General features: G+C 43.7%; 1 protein-coding gene across 2 annotated transcripts in view; it reads left to right on the plus strand.

The window, feature by feature from the left end:
• The window catches only part of ncapg2 (non-SMC condensin II complex, subunit G2), a 99,974-nt gene that overhangs the window by 32,527 nt on the left and 44,257 nt on the right, over nucleotides 1-23,190 (plus strand). For both annotated transcript variants that reach the window (XM_072576201.1, XM_072576202.1), the window contains exons 11-14: nucleotides 5,530-5,655; nucleotides 6,097-6,276; nucleotides 6,766-6,918; nucleotides 15,459-15,681. In XM_072576201.1, the coding sequence (XP_072432302.1) occupies nucleotides 5,530-5,655; nucleotides 6,097-6,276; nucleotides 6,766-6,918; nucleotides 15,459-15,681 (682 nt within the window). The remainder of the gene's footprint in view (nucleotides 1-5,529; nucleotides 5,656-6,096; nucleotides 6,277-6,765; nucleotides 6,919-15,458; nucleotides 15,682-23,190) is intronic.

The raw sequence follows: 23,190 nt of genomic DNA on the forward strand, positions 1-23,190 counted from the left end.
TGGTTTGCGATGTGGAGAGATACCGACTGGAGCCTGGTGTATCACAGGGAGCAGTGCCTGGTCCGTTATTGTCTGTGATATTCACAAATGCTAGAGATGGAACTCTAGATAGGGGTAGATTTAGGACAGACATTTTATTACTCAGCAGTGGAGGTGTGGAATAGCCTGCCTGCAACAGTAGTAGACCCGTGGACGTTAAGGGCATTTAAATGAGCATTGGACATACATATGGATAATGATGGAATGGTGTAGGTTAGATGGGCATCAGATTAATTTCACAGGTCGGTGCAACATTGAAGGCCGAAGGGCCTTTACTGTGCTGTAACGTTCTATGTTCTATAAGCATCCACTTCCTCTCCTACCAATGCTCAGTAGCAGCAGTGTGTACTATCTGGAAGATGCACTGCAGAAATACACCAATGATTCTTAAACAACACCTTCTAAGCCCCTGACCATTTCTGTCTAGAAGGACGGGAGTAGCAGATCCATGGGAATATCATCATATGCAAGGTCCCCCTAGAGAAACTCACAATCGTAACTTGGAAATATATCACTATTCCTTCACTGCTTATCAAAATCCTGGAATTCCCTCCTTAAATGGCACGAGTCCAACCTACATCATGTGGATTGCAGCAGTTCAAGAAGGCAGCTTGCCGCACCTTCTATTGGGCAACTAGAGAATGCCAATAAATGCTGGCCAGCCAGTGGCGCTCACATCCCATGAAGGCTTTTTTTAAAAGGAAGTGGAAAAGTAATGCTGTGCAAGTGAAACAAAATGGAAGATCGTGAAATAGGTTAGAGGGTGAGGAGATCAAAGATCAAGGATGTCACACAACAAAAGGTAAAGGGAGAAGTGGCATTGTGCCATGGTGGCTGAGTGGCTAGCACTGCTGCCTCACAGCGCCAGGGACCCTGGTTTGATTCCTGCCCCGGGCGACTGTCTATGTGGAATTTGCACATTCTACCTGTGTCTGCGGGGTTTCCTCCGGGTGCTCCGGTTTCTTCCTACAATCCAAAGATTTGCAGGTCAGGTGAATTAGCCATGTTAGATTGTCCATAATGTTAGGTGCATTAGTCAGGGGTAAATGTGGGCAAATAAGTCTGGGTGGGTTACTCTTTGGAGGGTTGGTGTGAACTTGTTGGGCCGGAGGGCCTGTGCAGGGAATCTAATCATCTAAAAAGTGGTGTTTGTGGAGAAGGCATTAAGCATAGATCCAGAAGTGGTTGTTAGTCATAGGTGTTAATAACAGGATATAGGTTAGCTCTTATCAGAAGTAACAACATGGAAACTAGATATGGACTTCGAATGAAACAAAATAAACTCAAAACTGGGGCTAGAGTACAAAGTCTGAAAGTTTTGATCTCTGATCTCTGTTGAGTCCAGATAGCTGTACTACCTAAATGGAAGATGAGGCGCTCCTCTTTCAGCTTATGGAACAATGCCTAGGGTGGAAATGTGAGCATGCTTGCAAAGTTGTGTATTGTAATGGCAAGCAAGCAGAAGGTTGTGGTCATGCTTATGAAGAGAATGGAGGTGTTCTGCAAAGCAGTCACCCAGTCTGCAGTTGGCAATCCTGGTATGGAGGGCACCACATTTGCTGATAAGCGAATATAGTAGAATAGGATGAAAGAAGTAAATACTGGATTAGTGGTGCTGGAAGAGCACAGCAGTTCAGGCAGCATCTAACGAGCAGCGAAACCATCCCACACGGACTCCGGACCACCTTTAAACCAGCAGAGTTCGGACCCGAACAGGACAAACAGTACAGACTACAGATTCAAAAACACCAGCAACAGTTCTCCTTCAGGATCCTCCACTCCACGCTTGCAGCAATGCGCCGTCACCTAACCTCTCTACAGTCAGCCCTGCCTCAGCTGAGGGCCACACTCTCTCAGAATTGCAAAGGACCCACTCTGTACTACATCCTCAGGAGAATTCATACTCTCAACAAACAGTATTTCAATTCCATCTCAAACATCAAAAACTGTAAGTACAACAAACTTTTATCCACCCACCTCCATAACCAGCGCTCCTCAAACATTCCAGAAGATTCCCCTGGCCTCTGAAACACCATTAGCCATGCGGCTGATGCAGCTACCACCCCCACGCTGAGTGATGATGTCACTTCCGCCCACATCATGGCCACTCCCACAGCCACTTCCAACCTTCACATCATCGCTGATGCCACATGCTCAGTGACTCCCGCCATCCCTACTGCCATGATCACCACCACTTGTACCCCCACCAGCGCCACTCACCTGCATTCTGCTGACACGGCCCCCACAGACCCCACTGTCACTATACCCACACCCCAGAACCCCGAGGGCAACATTACCCCTGCTCATGCCTCCACCCCCATTCCCCCCACCATCACACCCACTCCAGGTACTGGCTCCGACCCCACTCCCAGCTGCACACCCACACCAGATCCCAGCTCCCGGCCCTGCCGAGTTTTCACCATCCCTCCAGACCTCCCACTCACTGAGGATGAACGATCAGTCCTCAGCAAAGGACTCACCTTCATCCCCCTCCGTCCACGCATCAATGAATTTAATACACGACGTGACATCGAACAATTCTTCCATCGCCTCCGCCTCCGAGCGTACTTTCACAATCGGGACTCCCGCCCACCTTCCGAGGACCCCTTCGCCCACCTCCAACACACTGCATCCACCTGGACACCCCGCGCTGGCCTATTACCTGCCCTCGACCTCTTCATTTCCAACTGCCACCGGGACATTAACCGCCTCAACCTGTCGTCCCCCCTCCCCCACTCCAACCTCTCACCCTCAACGCGCAGCCCTCCAATCCCTCTGCTCCAATCCCAACCTCACCATCAAGCCAGCGGATAAAGGGGGCGCAGTGGTAGTCTGGCGCACTGACCTCTACACCGCTGAAGCCAAACGCCAACTCGAGAACACCTCTTCCTACTGCTCCCTCGACCATGACCCCACCCCCCATCACCAAACCATCATCTCCCAGACCATACAGAACCTCATCACCTCAGGAGATCTCCCACCCACAGCTTCCAACCTCATAGTCCGGGAACCCCGCACTGCCCGGTTCTACCTCCTTCCCAAGATCCATAAGCCTGACCACCCTGGCCGACCCATTGTCTCAGCATGCTCCTGCCCCACTGAACTCATCTCTACCTACCTTGACACTGTCCTATCCCCCCTAGTCCAGGAACTCCCCACATACGTTCGAGACACCACCCATGCCCTCCACCTCCTTCAAGACTTCCGTTTCCCTGGCCCCCAACGCCTTAGCTTCACCATGGATATCCAATCCCTCTACACCTCCATTCGCCATGACCAGGGCCTCCAAGCCCTCCGTTTTTTCCTCTCCAGACGTCCCCAACAGTACCCTTCCACTGACACTCTCATTCGTTTGGCCGAACTGGTCCTCACCCTTAACAATTTCTCCTTTGAATCCTCCCACTTCCTCCAGACCAAAGGCGTAGCCATGGGCACACGTATGGGCCCCAGCTATGCCTGTCTCTTTGTTGGCTATGTAGAACAGTTGATCTTCCGTAATTACACCGGCACCACTCCCCACCTCTTCCTCCGCTACATTGATGACTGCATTGGCGCCACGTCGTGCTCCCGCGAGGAGGTTGAGCAATTCATCAACTTCCACCAACACATTCCACCCTGACCTTAAATTTACCTGGACTATCTCTGACACCTCGCTCCCCTTCCTGGACCTCTCCATCTCCATTAGTGACGACCGACTTGACACTGACATTTTTTACAAACCCACTGATTCCCATAGCTACCTGGATTACACCTCTTCCCACCCTATCTCTTGCAAAAATGCCATCCCGTATTCCCAATTTCTCCGCCTCCGCCGTATCTGCTCCCAGGAGGACCAGTTCCACCATAGGACACACCAGATGGCCTCCTTCTTTAGAGACCGCAATTTCCATTCCCACGTGGTTAAAGATGCCCTCCAACGCATCTCGTCCACATCCCGCACCTCCGCCCTCAGACCCCACCCCTCCAACCGTAACAAGGACAGAACGCCCCTGGTGCTCCCCTTCCACCCTACAAACCTTCGCATCAACCAAATCATCCATCGACATTTCCGCCACCTCCAAAAAGACCCCACCACCAGGGATATATTTCCCTCCCCACCCCTTTCCGCCTTCCGCAAAGACCGTTCCCTCCGTGACTACCTGGTCAGGTCCACACCCCCCTACGACCCACCCTCCCATCCTGGCACTTTCCCCTGCCACCGCAGGAACTGTAAAACCTGTGCCCACACCTCCTCCCTCACCTCTATCCAAGGCCCTAAAGGAGCCTTCCACATCCATCAAAGTTTCACCTGCACATCCACCAATATCATTTATTGTATCCGTTGCTCCCGATGTGGTCTCCTCTACATTGGGGAGACTGGGCGCCTCCTAGCAGAGCGCTTTAGGGAACATCTCCGAGACACCCGCACCAATCAACCAAACCGCCCCGTGGCCCAACATTTCAACTCCCCCTCCCACTCTGCCGAGGACATGGAGGTCCTGGGCCTCCTTCACCGCCGCTCCCTCACCACCCAACGCCTGGAGGAAGAACGCCTCATCTTCCGCCTCGGAACACTTCAACCCCAGGGCATCAATGTGGACTTCAACAGCTTCCTCATTTCCCCTTCCCCCACCTCATCCTAGTTTCAAACTTCCAGCTCAGTTACTGTCTCCTTGACTTGTCCTACCTGCCTATCTCCTTTTCCACCTATCCACTCCACCCTCTCCTCCTTGACCTATCACCTTCATCCCCTCCCCCACTCACCCATTGTACTCTATGCTACTCTCTCCCCACCCCCACCCTCCTCTAGCTTATCTCTCCACACTTCAGGCTCACTGCCTTTATTCCTGATGAAGGGCTTTTGCCCAAAACGTTGATTTCGCTGCTCGTTGGATGCTGCCTGAACTGCTGTGCTCTTCCAGCACCACTAATCCAGTATTTGATTTTCAGTATCTGCAGTCATTGTTTTTACCTTGAAAGAAGTAAATGGTCCCCTTCGAGGTGAAGCAACAACAACAAACTTTTTATTAACCGACACCTATGGCACCAGGAGTGTAGCAATTGGTCAAATATTCCAGTTGATCAAGAGATTCGCATAATCAATGGAAAAACACGCACAAAGTAATAGAAATGCAATGCAGACACTACATACATTGTTATACTTTCTTCAAATCACTTAAATGATAACGCAACTTTGCCTTAAATAAAACTTAGGACAAGAGAGCCTTCTCACTCTCATCCTCTGCTGACTATCTGGACATTATTGGGATCGCAATAATACAGTAAACTTCTGATTTTGAGCAATATGATTTTTGCTGGTTTATCAAGAGTGCTGGTTCATAAGGTGCTGGTTGAAACAATGTTTGCTGTATATTAGATTTATAATCTTATTTAGATGAGTGCCAGGATTGAACGCACTTCTGGTCTTCGTACTTTAGAGGATCTGACCTTCCATGTTTCTGCAATATTTTATGTTTTACTTTCGCTCAAGTTAGTTTTTTTTTCTTTCAGGCCAGAAATTCTGAAGTTAGAGCAAATGCTGCAATTCTCTTTATTGAAGCATTTCCAATAAGAGACCCTGGACTTGCCAATGAAGAAGTAGATGTTCAAATTCAAAAGCAATTTGAAGAAATTTTTGTAAGTATACTTTTGAACAAGTTGATTTATTTAGATGAAGTCTATTGGTCAGGATTTCCTTTAATAGATATCAAATCACAATTATGATTGATTGCAATGGCAGCTCAATCATATTATCATCCTGTTCTTTGGAGATCCTAAAAATGCCCCAAGCATTCCATCACTGTTCTTGAGTGAAATAGCAGGAAAATAATTTATTATGCCGCTTATAATGGAGGATGGTTTGATTTGTAAATGGGTGCAAAGTGTCAAAGTGACATGGGAATTCAGATGGACAAAATATGTGCCTGAATTAAAATAAAATCTTGATGATAGCATAATTGCGGCATGTTATGTTTTTATTGCCATATCTCTTCACAGAATAAGTTTTGAAACAAGTGATAAACAGATGGTCCATACAAAAAAATATAACTTGCAATGTTTTAATTACGTTTTTTGTAGAGTCTTTTGGAAGATCCTCAACCTCTGGTTCGTTCTACTGGTGTGCTTGGTGTATGCAGGATTGCTGCAAAATACTGGGAGATGATTCCCGCTGCTATTCTTACTGAACTTCTTACCACTGTGCTCCGTGAGCTCTCTGCTGATACAAGTTCTGCTGATGTTCGTTGTTCTGTTTTTAAGGTATGAGATGGTATTTTCTTCCAGTTTCCTTTTGCCTATGCTCCTATTTTTAAGGATGCAAGGAACTGCACCTCACAGAGACTCCTTTTAAGCCTAGAATCAGCATCTGTGCTAGCCAATTTTCACCTTGGGGACAGTCGCCTCCGAGGACCTCATTGATTCTCCTGACATGATGCCACAAGAGGATTTCACATGAGCCTGTTGAGCACCAGTTTTGACACTCTGGCTATTTTGCCTGAATTACACAAACAAACCAATTTCTCTGGTTCTTGCAGAGCCAATTAACTATTTAAACATGGAAGTTTCAGGACTTCAAATTCAAAATTCAATAATGTGGGAGCATATTGTTAAATTCACCTTAAAAGCAGGATTTTTCTTTTCTCCATGGAACTTTTAAACAAATTATACGATGTTCATATTTCAGCCATGTAAATGTATCAAATTGCTTAATACTTTGTGTGAAAAGATCGTCACTGTTGTGTTCCACAGTGTTTACCAGTTACTTTGGATAACAGAATGAGCCATCCCTTGTTAGAGCAGCTTCTTCCTGGACTGAAAAACAGTCTCCATGACAACTCAGAAAAAGTAAGAGTAGCCTTTGTTGATATGCTGCTGAAAATTAAAGCTGCTAGAGCTGCAAAGGTAAGATTACTAAGAAGATGAAATGCTTCAAATGTAAAATAACAATTATTTATTTTCTGGGCTACCAAACAACATTGTATAAGTAAACTGTTGCTCATTCCAAAGTCAGGAATGTTTATAATTCAGTAGAATTGTTTTTAATCGATGCTATTGTGTACGGAGTAAGTCATGGTTCATAATTTTGTAGTGGAGGATTTTTGTAATGCTTAAATACTTCCTTTGGACGTTCTATTTTGTAAAAACTGTCCACTTAATTTGAAACTTTGGTACAAATACCTCTGCATTATAAAGAATTGAATCTTAAATAACAATTACATTCTTCAGTATTCGTGGGTTGTAACACTCCACAAGTCTGATAAACTTCCAGTCAAACTATTGTAAGTACGAGTTAGTGACCACAACCATTGCAGAGCTCTATTTTAGATCAGAAATCACAGTAAATAAAAATAAATGAGTATCCATTTAGAAAGACCAGAGGACATAGGAATAGATGTAGGCCATTTAGTCCATGGAGTGTGTTCTGCCCAGTCACTGAGATCATGGCTGATCCAATAATCCTCAACTCTCTTTTCCCCACAATGTTTGATTCTTATTGATTGCAAATCTGTCTTTCTCAATCTTGAATATATTTAACAGTAAAACCTCTATGCTGTCTGTGCTAAAGAATTCCACAAATTCATTAAAATAAAACAGAGCTGCGATATGACTGGGATTGTACATCTGTCCCCTACCAGGATGCTCTTGGGATTCTCTCTTCTAGCTGGAAAGAGTCTGAATCATCGCCATCTACCACCATCATAACCCTCTGCCTGTCCATGCTCCTTCTCTCTTTGAACAACTTCTCCTTTAACCTTTCTCACTTCCTTCAAAGATATCGTGGGTGTCGTCTTGTGCCAATCTATGCGGGTCCCTCCCCACAACTCTTTCCATTGTATCAATGTCATTGTTGCTTCCACCCTCATTTGGAATTGGAAGAGTTTATCAATTTGCTTCCAATTTCCACTGTGATCTCATTCACCTGATCCATATCTTTGACTGCTCTCTTCCCTTCCTCGACATCTCTGGTTTTATTTCTGGGGATTGGCTGGTCACTGATATCCAGTACAAACCCACCTGTACTATACATCTTTACACCCTCCTTCCTGTAAAGACTCTATTTCCATTCTCCCCCAGTTTCTTTGGTCTCCATTGCATCTGTTCTAATGATGCCACCTTTATTACAGGGATCATCAAAAATTTCCACCTTTTTCCTCACCTTTGAAACCATGGTTCATTGTCCTTAGCCGTAACTGACTAATGTTCTGCACATCTACACTCACTCCTTCTCTTCTGTCCCCAGCACCAATATGATTCTCAGTTCCTCAGCTTCCACCAGCAATCTTTGCTTCCAGAAGATCAAGTTGCCATTTCTGTCACCTACAGCATAATGCCAGTACCAGACGCATATTCCCCTTCCCCCTCTTATCAGCATTCTGCAGGGAGCTTCTCTCCAGGATACCTTCCTTCACCCCCAATATCTCTCTACACCATTAAGGCACCTCCCCATGCAATTGCAGAAGATGCGACCACCTCCTTCCTCTCTATTCAAGACCGCAGACACCTAGGTGTAGTATCGATTTACCAATACTTCCCTTAATCTAGTCTTCTGTATTTACTGCTCACAATGTGGTCTCGGATAAGTGTGAGAACAGAAACACAGTTTGGATACTTTCTTTGCAGCATACATATGTTCTGACCTTAAAAATGATCCTGAGCTTCCAGTTGCTTACTCTTCAATGCGTCATGTTCCCTGGCAAACATTTCTGTCATGAACCTGCTGCATTGCTCCAGTGAGACTCAGTGAAAACTGGAGGATCAGCATCTCATTGTCCATATGAGGATCCTGCACCCTTCAGGAGTCGCCATTAAGTTCATTTTCATAGACTGCACAACATCCTTCCCACTCCCAAAACCCAGGAACTGCCATGACTTAATATCGCTCTCGCTCTCTCTCTTCCCTCCCTTCCACCTTTTGCACTGGTGTATGGGAGAAGGATTCACATTTTTGGATCATTTGAATCTCTTTTGGGGTAGAAGTGACCTGTACAAGAAGGATGGATTGCACCTAAATTGGAAGGGGACTAATATACTGGCAGGGAGATTGGCTAGAACTGCTTGGGAGGATTTAAACTAGTAAGATGGGGGGGTGGGACCCAGGGAGATAGTGAGGAAAGAGATCGATCTGAGACGGTTACAGCTGAGAACAGAAGTGTGTCAAACAGTCAGGGCAGGCAGGGACAAGGTAGGACTCATAAATTAAACTGCACTTATTTCAATGCAAGGGGCCTAACAGGGAAGACAGATGAACTCAGGGCATGGTTAGGAACATGGGACTCGGATATCATAGCAATTTACAGAAACATGGTTCAGGGATGGGCAGGACTGGCAGTTTAATGTTCCAGGATACAAATACTACAGGCAAGATAGAAAGGGAGGCAAGAGAGGAGGGGGAGTGGCATTTATGATAAGGGATAGCATTACAGCTGTGCTGAGGGAGGATATTTCCGGAAATACATCCAGGGAAGTTATTTGGGTGGAACTGAGAAATAAGCAAGGGATGATCACCTTATTGGGATTGTATTATAGACCCCGTAATAGTCAGAGGGAAATTGAGAAACTTGTAAGGAGATCTCAGCTATCTGTAAAAATAATAGGGTAGTTATGGTAGGGGATTTTAACTTTCCAAACATCGACTGGGACTGCCATAGTGTTAAAGGTTTAAATCAAGAGAAATTTAAGTGTGTACAAGACAATTTTCTGATTCAGTATGTGGATGTACCTACTAGAGAAGGTGCAAAACTTGACCTACTCTTGGGAAATAAGGCAGGGCAGATGACTGAGGTGTCAGTGGGGGAGCACTTTGAGGCCAGCGACCATAATTCTATTCGTTTCAAAATAGTGATGGAAAAGGATAGTCTAGATCTAAAAGTTGAAGTTCTAAATTGGAGAAAGGCCAATTTTGACGGTATTAGGCAAGAACTTTCGAAAGCTGATTGGAGGCAGATGTTCGCAGGTAAAGGGACGGCTGAAAAATGGGAAGCCTTCAGAAATTAGATAAAAGAATCCAGACAAAGTATATTCCTGTCAGGGTGAAAGGGAAGGCTGGTAGGTATAGGGAATGCTGGATGACTAAAGAAATTGAGGATTTGGTTAATAAAAAGAAGGAAGCATATGTCAGGTGTAGACAGGATAGATCGAGTGAATCCTTAGAGTATGAAAGAAGTAGGAGTATACTTAAGAGGGAAATCAGGAGGGCAAAACGGGGACATGAGTTAGCTTTGGCAAATAGAATTAAGGAGAATCCAAAGGGTTTTTACAAATATATTAAGGACAAAAGGGTAACTAGGGAGAGAATAGGGCCCCTCAAAGATCAGCAAGGTGGCCTTTGTGTGGAGTCACAGAAAATGGGGGAGATCTAAATGAATCAGTATTTACTGTGGAAAAGGATATGGAAGATATAGACTGGAGGAAAATAGATGGTGACATCTTGTAAAATATCCAGATTATAGAGGAGGAAGTGCTGGATGTTTTGAAACGGTTAAAGGTGGATAAATCCCCAGGACCTGATCAGGTGTACCGGAGAACTCTGTGGGAAGCTAGAGAAGTGATTGGTGGGCCTCTTGCTGAGATATTTGTATCATCGATAGTCACAGGTGAGGTGCCAGAAGACTGGAGGTTGGCTAACATGGTGCCACTGTTTTAAGAAGGGCGGTAAGGACAAGCCAGGGAACTATAGACCGGTGAGCCTGACCTCTGTGGTAGGCAAGTTGTTGGAGGGAATCCTGAGGGACAGTATGTACATGTATTTGGAAAGGCAAGGACTGATTAGGGATAGTCAACATGGCTTTGTGCGTGGGACATCATGACTGAGTTTTTTGAAGAAGTAACAAATAAGATTGATGAGAGCAGAGCAGTAGATGTGATCTATATGGACTTCAGAAAGGCGTTCGACAAGGTTCCCCATGGGAGACTGATTAGCAAGGTTAGGTCTCATGGAATACAGGGAGAACTAGCCATTTGGATACAAGGTATCAAAGGTAGAAGACAGAGGGTGGTGGTGGAGGGTTGTTTTTCAGACTGGAGGCCTGTGACCAGTGGAGTGCCACAAAGATCAGTGCTGGGCCCTCTACTTTTTGTCATTTACATGAATGATTTGGATGAGAGCAGAAGAGGTACAGTCAGTAAGTTTGCAGATGACACCAAAATTGGAGGTGTAGTGGACAGCGAAGAGGGTTACCTCAGATTACAACAGGATCTTGACCAGATGGGCCAATGGGCTGAGAAGTGGCAGATGAAGTTTAATTCAGATAAATGTGAGGTGCTGCATTTTGTGAAAGCAAATCTTAGCAGGACATATACATTTAATGGTAAGGTGCTAGGGAGTGTTGCTGAACAAAGAGACCTTGGAGTGCAGGATCATAGCTCCTTGAAAGTGGAGTTGCAGGTAGATAGGATAGTGAAGAAGGCGCTTGGTATGCTTTCCTTTATTGGTCAGAGTATTGAGTACAGGAGATGGGAGGTCATGTTGCGGCTGTACAGGACATTGGTTAGGCCTCTGTTGGAATATTGCGTGCAGTTCTGGTTTCTTTCCAATAAAACTTGAAAGGGTTCAGAAAAGATTTACAAGGATGTTGCCAGGGTTGGAGGATCTGAGCTACAGGGAGAGGCTGAACAGGCTGGGGCTGTTTTTCCTGGAGCGTTGGAGGCTGAGGGGTGGCCTTATAGAGGTTTACAAAATTGAGGGGCATGGATAGGGCAAATAGACAAAGTCTTTTCTCTGGAGTCGGGGAGTCTAGAACTAGAGGGCATAGGTTTATGGTAAGAGGGGAAAGATCTAAAAAAGACCTAAGGAGCAACTTTTTCACATAGAGGGTGGTACGCGTCTGGAATGAGCTGCCAGCGGATGTAGTGGAGGCTGGTACAATTGCAACATTTAAGAGGCAGTTGGATGGGTATATGAATAGGAAGGGTTTGGAGGGATATGGGCCGGGTGCTGGCAGGTGGGACTAGATTGGGTTGGGATATCTGGTCGGCATGGACAGGTTGGACAGAAGGGTCTGTTTCCAAGCTTTACATTTCTATGACTCTAAATTCACCCTTATTTCTGTTCTAACTAGGCAAACATTTGCTTCGAGATTATGCTGTATGATTCTAGGCTCTCCTACAAGGAAACTGACTTCTATACATCAACACTGTCAAACCTCCTGAGAGTCTTGTGTTTAGAAAAAAATGCTTGCATGTCAATCTTCTCAAACTCTGATCAGTTCACATCCAACCTTCTCAGTGGTTCCTCCAGCAATCCCAAATAGAAATTGCTGGAAAAACTGGCAGCGTTTTTGAAGAGAAAGCAGAGTTAACATTTTAAGTCCAGTGACACTTTGGCTTTAGTCTTTCAATACTTAAGTATTCTTCCTGCCAATGTGCAAACTTTCACACATCCCCACATAATTTTCCATCTGCCAAATTTTTGCCCACTGTCTAACTTGTCTATATTCCTCTGCAGATCCTTTGTCATCCTCACCTCTTGCCTTCCCATTTATTTTTGTGCCATCTTCAGGTGTGGCTAAACTACATTCATCCTCATCCAAGTCATAAATATGTAATGTAAATAATTGTGGACCTTATACTGATCCCTTTGATACCCTATGAGTTGCCATCCTGATAATGCCCCTTTACCCAACTGTCTTCTATTATTCAGCCAGTCCTCTCTCTAAGCTAGTATATTGCCTCCAAAAATTTGAGCTGATAGCTTAAGAAGCCTTATATATGTTACGTTATCAAATATCTTCTGAAAATACGAAATATATTGCATCTACTGTTTCTTTACCTACCTATTTTATTACTTAAAACAGATTCTAATATATTTGTCACATATGACTTTTTCTTCATATACTTCCTTGCACACTATGAGCAATTTAGCATGGCCAATGAATCTAACCTGCACTACTTTGAATTGTGGGAGGAAACTAGAGCACCTGAAGGAAGTGCACAGTCACTGGGAGAATGTACAAACTTCACACAGACAGTTACCCAAGGGTGGAATCAAACATGACTCCATGGTGCTGTGAGGCAGCAGTGCTAACATCTGAGCCACCATGCCAAGCTATGCATGCCCTCATTATCACCTGATTTATTCTTTGTCCTGTTGTATATCTGCTGCTGGGGGTGCTATTCCTACCAGTGTGTTCTATCTTATTTCTTATCTCCACCTGTATGGATGTTACACCTTCCACTCCAAGATCACTTTTTGATCTTGTGCTAATATTGCTACCCACCAATCTTTTCTTCTTACCTGTCCTTTTGAAACGCCACAGACCAATAAACATTTAATTTCCCTGTTTGATCTTGTAACCATGTCATACAGTCAGATACATATACAGAACAGAAACAGACCATTTGGTTCAACTCGTCCATGCCGACCAGATAGCCCAACCTAATGTTGAAGGTTAAGAAGGGGATAGATAAGCTGCAGAGGTGGACTGGTAAGTGGCAAATGGAGTTTACTGCAGAAAAGTGTGAGGTGATTCACTTTGGGAAGAGCAACAGCAATTCAGAGCTAATGGTAAAATGCTTGGTCGTGTAGATGATCAGAGAGATCTGTGTCCATGTACATAGTTCCCTGAAAGTTGCCACCCAGGTTGATATGGTTGTTAAGAAGGCATATGGTATGTTAGCTTTTATTGGTAGAGAGATTGAGTTTCGAAGCCACGAGATCATGTTGCAGCTGTACAAACCTCTGCAGCGGCCATGCTTGGAGTATTGCGTGCAGTTCTGGTCAGCGCATTATAGGAAGAATGTGGAAACTTTGGAAAGAGTTCAGAGGATATTTATTAGGATGTTGCCTGATATGGAGGGAAGGTCTTATAAAGAAAAGCTGAGGACTTGAGGCTGTTTTCATTAGAGAGAATAAGGTTGAGAGGTGACTTATTTGAGACATATAAGATAATCAGAGGGTTAGATAGGTTGGACAGCGAGAGCCATTTTCCTCTGGTGGTGATGGCTATGATGAGGGGACATTGGTTTAAATTGAGGGGTGATAGATATAGGACAGATGTCAGAGGTAATTTCTTTACTCAGAGTAGTAGGGGCATGGAACCCCCTGCCTGCAACAGTAGTAGACTCACCGACTTAGGGCTTCAAATTGGTCATTGGATAAACACATGGATGAAAATGGAATAGTGTAGGTTAGATGGGCTTCAGATTGATTCCACAGGTCGGCGCAACATTGAGGGCCGAAGAGCCTGTACGGCGCTGTAATGTTGTATATTCTACTGAAGTTTCATGCACACTGACTGCAATGTAAGAATTCCCTTGCTTATTTGAGTCCGCTCAGAGAAGGTTTTTAGCTACAGTGATCACCACATTCAGGTTCTTCTATCCTACTTGACAGGATCAGGCAGCTACTCCTATCATTAATCTATTTCACTCTACTTAAAGGCTCTTGTATGAACTGAACTTTAACACTCAAACTGAACTCGGAAAGGATGTACCAGGTGAATTCTCATTTGAACCAAATTTCCAACAGTATATTCACAAGAACTTTGTCTCACTGTACTCAAGTCTCATGCACATTGACCTTACCCATTTTGACTGTGCATTGTAAAAATTCTTTTCTGTTATTACATCAAAAAAGATCTTTGACTGCATTGTCATTATGGCAGATTAGATTAGATTAGATTACTTACAGTGTGGAAACAGGCCCTTCGGCCCAACAAGTCCACACCGCCCCGCCGAAGCGTAACCCACCCATACCCCTACATCTACCCCTTACCTAACACTATGGGCAATTTAGCATGGCCAATTCACCTGACCTGCACATCTTTGGACTGTGGGAGGAAACCGGAGCACCTGGAGGAAACCCACGCAGACACGGGGAGAACGTGCAAACTCCACACAGTCAGTCGCCTGAGGCGGGAATTGAACCCGGGTCTCTGGCGCTGTGAGGCAGCAGTGCTAACCACTGTGCCACCGTGCCGCCCTGTATTGCACTCATCTGAATACGGCGTATTAAATAGAAAAAGATTGTATGCTTTTTCCAGAAAAAACACTCGACATTTTTCAGTGTCTTTTACAGGGTCACACTATTGTAAGATGTTAACAAATGGAAAAATAAAGACATTTTTCACATTTGCTGTGTAATTGAATAATTTTGACATAGATTGCAATTGTAGGTAAAATTGGGTTGCATTACGGCTGCATCTGCTAGTTTGAAGGCCTATTTAACATAAATTTGTGGACAGGTTGTTTGAGATTTGACTTGTTGTGACTTTGTTATCATCTGAGTATGATGATCATCAACCTTAGAATCAAAGAGTGTAGTGCTTGTTCCTTTCAGACTATATTTTGTATGTACCACATGTGCAGGATAGAGATTTGAACAGAAAACATATAACGTATGTCGTATGTTTAAATGTCATTCATAAAGTACAACATAGGAAAATTGATGCTATGGTTATAAATTTGACCAATATTAATGCAAGAATTTGAATAATCTTTAACAGTTTTGGAAAGTCTGTCCAATGGAGCATCTTCTGGCTCGCTTGGAACTTGATTCCCGACCAGTTGCAAGACGAATTGTCAACTTGTTGTTTAACTCCTTCTTTCCTGTGAATCAATCTGAGGAGGTATGGTGTGAAAGATGTGTCACTCTTGTACAAATGAATCCCATGGCAGCAAGGAAATTTTATCAGTATGCACATGAGCACACTGCACCAACAAATATTGGTATGTTCTTTACTGTTGATTACTGAATATTGAAAGTGAGTGCACTTTTATTAAGAAAGGAATGATTTTCATTTACACAGCATTTATGAACTTAAGATGAATTAAGTTGACTGACATCTATTTAAAATTCTGATCTTTTAATTTCAAATCCCTCTATGGCCTTGTTTCTCTTTATCTTAGCAACTTTCAAGAGCCTTACCAAAAAAATCCATTCAAGATCTCCATATGTTACTCCAGTTCCGGCATTTGCATGTCCCCAATGTTCTTTGCTCCACTAACTATTAAAGTTGTCTCCAGTGCAATTCAATTTCTGAATCTTGCTGTCATCATTTTCTCTTCTTATTTAACAATCCCTTAAACCAACCTTGGGCTAAACTTCTGATTGGTCACTCATCTTAGTAATTCCTTGTGTCAAACCCTGCTTATTAATAACCCTTCTAATACACTGGAATGCTTTCCTATGTTAAAGGGACCATTTGAATGTAGATTGTTTTGCTGAAGCTTAGTTACTGTTGTCTTTTGAGTGAGGTGCGACAGGATGATACATGTGCCTAGATAATCATTTTTACTGATGTTGGTTAAAGAATAAATATTGCAAAGTACACATTGGGAATCTCCCCAGCCATCTTTTGAATTTGTATTGTTATATGTTCACCTGAGGGCAGATGGAACATGGATATAATGTTTCATCTAAAAAATGCCACTTTCAACATAACTGCACTGAAATGTCAACCTGGGTTACATGAACGAAAATGATAACAATCTATTTATTGATTTAGCACACTGTATCACTAAATGTTTTGAGGAATTTGCCTGTATAAATTTTAGAATTAAAAGTGATATGCAAAGTAAAGTTTGTAAACATCAAGTGGATATTCTGCTGAATTTGTAGTAGTTACATTTTGCAGTTTGGCTGTCATTAAACTGTCAATTTGGCAGGTACCTTTGGCTTCTATATGAACTCTGTTAAATGTAGAAATCCAGATGTTGATGATTCCCTTCTCCACGGAATGCATTGTCAAAGTCTTCACAGGTGGAAATGTCTGATTTGAAATGGACTTTTGCTTTTAAACACTCCTTTGGTAATTTATTAGATTACTTAGTGTGGAAACAGGCCCTTCAGCCCAACAAGCCCACAACAACCCTCCAAAGAGCAACCCATCCAGACTCATTCCCCTACATTTACCCCTTCATCTAACTCTATGGGCAATTTAGCATGGCCAATTCACCTAACCTGCGCATTTTTGGACTGTGGGAGGAAACCCACGCAGGGACTGGGAGAATGTGTAAACTCCACACAGACAGTGGTCTGAGGCAGGAATTGAACCCGGGTCTCTGGCGCTGTGAGGCAGCAGTGCTAACCACTGTGCTGCTCATGCCGACTCTTACTTCTGAGTCTCTGATTTCTTGGTTCAAGTTCCTCTCCAGGCCTTAAGCACAGATATCAAGGCACATTTTCTGCATGTATTAAGCTGCTTTTAGATCAGATCTTGCACTAAGTTAAAATTCACACAACATCAGGTTTAGTCGAGCAGGTTTATTTGGAACCACTAGCTTTCGAAGTGCTGCTTCATCAGATGAAGTAGCGCTTTGAAAGCTGGTGCTTCCAAATAAACCAGTTCAACTATATCCTGGTGTTGTGTAATTTTTTTTTGTCCACCCCTGTCCAATACTGGCACGTCCAAATCATGACTATCTTGAACTAAGCACTCATCTACCTGCTCAGGTGGATGTAAAAGCTCCCATGCTACTATTTTCAAGAAGAGCAGGGAAGTTATCCCTGGTGGTCTGACTAATATTTAACCCTCCTAGCATCGCAAAAGCAGACTGTCTGGTCGTTATCACATTGCTGATTAAAAGAGTTTGCTGTGCACAAATTAGCTGCTTTGTCAACGTTGCATTTCAAAAGTACTTAATTAGCTGTAAAGCACTTTGCAACGTATAGTGTTGTGAAAATGTGAGATAAATACAAGTTGTTTTCAAACTAGCAAGATTGGGTTGGGATATCTGGTCGGCATGGACATGTTGGACCGAAGGGTCTGTTTCCATGCTGTACATCTCTGTGACTCTCTAGCCCTCTGTCTCAAGCTCTCTTCATGTACAAAAAAGGACATAATACAATTAAAGTCAGAGTATAGTCACCCAAGTGTATCCCAGGACATAGTGGGAAGATAAGGAAAAAATTGTGGGGCCCCTAGCAGAACTGTATCATCAACAGCCACAAGTAAGGAGCTGGAACACTGGAGGGTGGCGGCTAATGTTGTGCCATTATTTAGGAAAGGCTGCAAGGGAAAGTCAGCACCCCCACCTATGATCTGATGTCAGTGGTAGAGAATTTGTTGAAGTGGATTCAGAGAGACAAAATACAGGATATACATATATTTGGAAAGGCAAGGACCAATTAGGGATAGTCAGCATGGCTTTGTGCATGGGAAATTGTGTCTCACAAACTTGATTTAAATTATTTGAAGAGGTGACAAAGAAGGTAAATGTGGTCTCATGGACCCAAACAAGCCCTTAGACAAGATTCTGTATGATAGACTGATTGATAAGTAAGGTAGAGCTCGCCAGTTGGATACAAAATTTCATTGAAGGTAGGAGACAGAGACTGCAGTGATAGAGGGTTGCTGGTTGTTCAGACTGGTGGCCTATGACTAGCAATATGCTGCAAGGATTGGGGTTGGGTCCATTTCATTGCTTGTTTATATGAATGATTTGAATGAGAATGTCAGAGGCATGGTTGGTAAGTTTGCAGGTGGCACCAAAATTATGCACAGTGACAAAAGGTATTTAAGAATACCATGGGATCCTAATCGACTTGGCCAAAAAATCGCAGATGGAGTTTAATTTTGATACATGTGAGGTGTTGCATTTTGGTAAGACATACAAGGGCAGGGTTTATACAGTTAATGGTGTAGCCCTGGGGAGGGTTGTCAAACAGAGATAACTGGAAGTGTGCACAGTTCCTTAAAAGTGGTGTCATAATTAAACAGGGCGATGAAGAAAGCATTTGGCATGTTTGCCTTCATCCATCAGAGCATGGAGTACAGGGGTTGGGTCGTCATGTTATGGTAGTAGAAAGACATTGATATGGTCACATTTGGAGTACTGAATACAATTCCAGTCTCCCTGCTATGGGAAGAACATTGCTTAGCTGGAAAGGGTGCAAAAAAGATTTACAAGGATGTTAGTGAGACTGAAGGTTTACAGTTCTAAGAAGAAGGTGGGTAGGCTGGACATTTTTTCCATGGAGTTCAGGAGACTGAGGAGTGATCCTATAGAGTTCAAGGTTTACGTAAAGATTTGCAGCTTGGGTGCTGGTTGTCATAGTTGTTGGTATGTTCGCCGAGTTGGGAAGTTCATTTGCAGACGTTTCGTCCCCTGTCTAGGTGACATCACAGGAGGTTCAAAAGCACTGAAGAAGTGCTGCTGTACTGTCTCTTCTGGAATTTATTTGGTTCCGTTTCTGCTCCTTCCGATTCTGGCTGTTTGTAGTGGCCAGTACTTTGGGTCTAGGTCTACGTGCTTGTTGGAGTCCTTGGGAAGAGTGTCATGCTTCTAGAAATTCCCCAGCTGCTCTGTTTGGCTTGCCCTATGATTGTCGTGTTGTTCCAGTTGAATTTGTCGTCCTTGTCATCTGCGTATGTGGCAACTTGGGACAGTTGGTCATGGCGGTTAGTGGCTAGTTGATATTCATGGATGCGGATTGCTAGTTGTCTGCCAGTTTGTCATATGCAGTGTTCTGCAGGTTTTGCATGGAAATTTGTAAATTCCGTTCGCCTTGCACGTGATGGGTATAGGGTCTTTTGTTCTGGTGTTCAAACCTTGAACACCTTTTGGCAAGACATACTAAGACAAGTAACAAAATGACAATCCTATGCCAATCACCTAGGCGCCAGCTACAAACAACTGCTTCCTACATGGATGTCGAAGGAATCATATACAGACCATCAGTCAACAACCCACAAGCCAGGGAAACAGTCAGACAATATGGTCTCAGGATGATGCAGGTTATAATGACCGACAGACGCGCACAACACATGACAAAGGTACAGGCAGGAAATTGCGCACCAAAATTCGTAAATTTCAAGAGCAACCAGAAGTGGACTATGACAATCAAACAATGAGCACTGCAGATGCTAGAGAATCAGAATCAAAAACTCTGGTGCTGGAAAAGCATAGCAGGTCGTGCAGCATCCGAGGATCAGGAGAATCGACGTTTCGGGTATAAGCCCTTCTTTCCTGATGAAGGGCTCATGCCCGAAACGTCGATTCTCCTGCTCCTCAGGTGCTGCCCAACCGGCTGTGCTTTTCCAGCACCTCACTCTCTACTCCAATGCTTTGTCTGACTGCTTGCTGCGTCTCTTTGGTTAGTCCATTAGTTCTGAGCGTACATTTTAGTGCAGTTAGGAAGTTTGTTCTTTTTGCATCCCTGTGGTTGTACTGGAGTCCCATGGTGAGTACCGCTTTTTCTGTGTCTGTAAGCTGTCTGTTGGAGAGTTTCTTACCCAGGTCTCTGTTGTGTCAACTTCTCTGCTGTTGGTTAGCTTAGTCATTTTGTCTTGTAGTGCTTGTTTCTTCCTGTATGTGGTTCTGTTCTGTCTGTGATGATGGCCTGTTTGATTGTCGTAGACCACTTCTGATTGGTTGTTTTTGAAATTAACGATTTTTGCACAATTTCTGTCTGTACCTGTGTCGTGTGTGTGTGTCCGTCCGTCATCATAACCTGGTTCATCCCAAGACCGTTTTGTCTAACTGTTTCCCTGGCTTGTGGGTTGTTAATTGGTGGTCTGTATATCACAGTTGTTCAAGGTAGCGCTTAGGCTATTGGCAGGGATTTCCGTTTCCTTGCTTATCTTAGTGTGTCTTGCTAATAGGTGTTCAAGGTTTGAACACCAGAACAAAAGACCCTATACCCATCATGTGCAAGACAAACAGAATTTACATATTTCCATGCAAAACCTGCACAGAACACTGCATACGACAAACTGGCAGACAACTCGCAAACTGCATCCATGAACATCAACTAGCCACTAAACACTATGACCAACTTTCCCAAGTTGCCCCACACACAGATGACAAGGTCCACAAATTCAACTGGAACAACACGACAATCATAGGACAAGCCAAACAGAGCAGCTGGAGAATTTCTAGAAGCATGACACTCTTCCCACGGACTCTAACAAGCACGTAGACCTAGACTCAAAGTACTGGTCACTACAACAAACAGCCAGAACCGGTAATCGGAAGGAGCAGAAACGGAACCAAATAAATTCCAGAAGAGACAGTACAGCAGCACTTCACAGGAGGTTCAAAAGCACTGAAGATGTCACCTAGACAGGGGAAAAAATGTTTGCAAATGAACTTCCCAACTCGCCGAACATACCCACAACTATAACAATCTTCTAGCGGTGTGTAAATTCATGAGGGGCATAGATAAGATAATAGTCAAGGTCTTTTCCTATGCTGGGATAATCTAAAACTAGAGTGCATGGGGGGCATAGGTTTAAGGTGAGAGGGAAATGGTTTATTAGATTAGATTCCCTACAGTGTGGAAACAGGCCCTTCGGCCCAACCACTCCACACCGACTCTCCGAAGAGTAACCCACCCAGCCCCATTTCCCTCTAACTAATGCATCTAACACTACAGGCAAGTTAGCATTCTCAATTCACCTGCCCTGCACATCTTTGGATTGTGGGAGGAAACCGGAGCACCCAGAGGAAACCCACGCGGACGCAGGGAGAATGTGCAAACTCCACACAGGCAGTCACCTGACACAGGAATCGAACATAGGACCCTGTTGCTGTGAGGCAGCAGTGCTAACCACTGAGCCATTGTGCCGCCCCAAAGAAGGGACCTAAGGGACATTTTCACACAGCGGTGGTGCATATATGAAATGAGTTGAAAGAGGAGGAGGTAGAGACAAATATAATTGCAAAGTTTAAAAGACATTTGAACAGGTACATGGATAGGAAAGAATTAGAGAGATATTGGCTAAATGCAGGCAAATGGAACTAGTTCAGCTTAGGAAACCTGATCAGCATGGATGAGGTGGGCCGAAGGGTTTGTTTCATGCTGTTTGACTCTATAACTGCAGATGCTGGAAATCAGAAAAAAGAACACAAATCAGTTCTGAAGAATGGTCACTGGACCCAAAAGGTTTACTGCGCTTTCTCTGCACAGATGCTGTCATTCCCAGCAATTTCTATCATTGCAAGAATACGAGTTAAACGTTGTGCCTTGTTGGATGAATTGTAACTGGGTTTTCAATGGTATATTTAGCTACAATTACTGCTGAACAAAGTCTCTGGCCAGTAAAAACAAATTCTGTATTTGTGACATTTTAAATTTCTCCATTCCATCAAAACATTTCATGAATTTTAAATGATTGTATTTTCAAGGTTGTTATATTTTATGTACAGCCATCTAATATTTAGTTTTCCATAAAATGGTAATAAAGTAGAATAATCTATTTATTATTTCCTGGTTTGCCTTCTTTGATAAATTGTCACGGATTAAGTATGTAAATTAGCTCGCTGAGCTTGAAGGTTTGTTTTCAGATGTTTCATCACCATACCAGGTAACATCAGTGAGAGTCTCAGGTGAAGTGTTGAGAGTATGTCCCACCTCTCTATTTATAGGTGGATTCTTATGGTGGGTGATGTCATTTCTGGTTCTTTTTTTCCCTTTCTCAAGGGAAGGTAGATTGATTTAGATCCTATGTGTTTATTGATGGAGTTCTGGTTAGAATGCCATGCTTCTAAGAATTTTCACTGATGATGTTACCTTGTATGGTGACAAGAAGATTTAAAACAAACCTTCAATCTCAGCAGGCCGGCAACCCATTCTAAAAGATGAAAGAGGTTTCCACCCAGATTGATAGGTTGTTAAGAAGGCATACGGTGTGTTAACTTTTACTGGTAGAGAGATTGAGTTTCGAAGCCACGAGGTCATGTTGCAGCTGTACAAATCTCTTGGGTGGCCTCACTTAGAGTCATAGAGATGTACAGCATGGAAACAGACCCTTCTGTCCAACCTGTCCATGCCGACTGGATATCCCAACCCAATCTAGTCCCACCTGCCAGCACCTGGCCCATATCCATCCAAACTCTCCCTATTTATATACCCATCCAAATGCCTTTTAAATGTTGCAGTTGTACTAGCCTCCACCACTTCCTCTGGCAGATCATTCCATGCACGTACCCTTGGAGTATTGCGTACAGTTTTGGTCACTACATTATAGGAAGGATGTGGAAGCTTGGAAAGAGTTCAGAGGGCATTTGCTGGGAGGTATGGAGGGTAGGTCTAATGAGGAAAGTCTGAGGAACTTGAGGCTATTTTCGTTAGAGGGAAGAAGGTTGAGAGGTGATTTAATTGAGACATATAAGATATTCAGAGGGTTGGGGGGGACAGTGAGAGCCATTTTCCTCTGATGGTGAAAGCTAGCATGGGAGGGGTGGGGGAGACATAGCTTTAAATTGAGGGGTGATAGATATAGGACAGATGTA

The sequence above is a fragment of the Chiloscyllium punctatum genome, chromosome 8, assembly GCF_047496795.1.
Source record: "Chiloscyllium punctatum isolate Juve2018m chromosome 8, sChiPun1.3, whole genome shotgun sequence".
NCBI classification, from domain to species: Eukaryota; Metazoa; Chordata; class Chondrichthyes; order Orectolobiformes; family Hemiscylliidae; genus Chiloscyllium; species Chiloscyllium punctatum.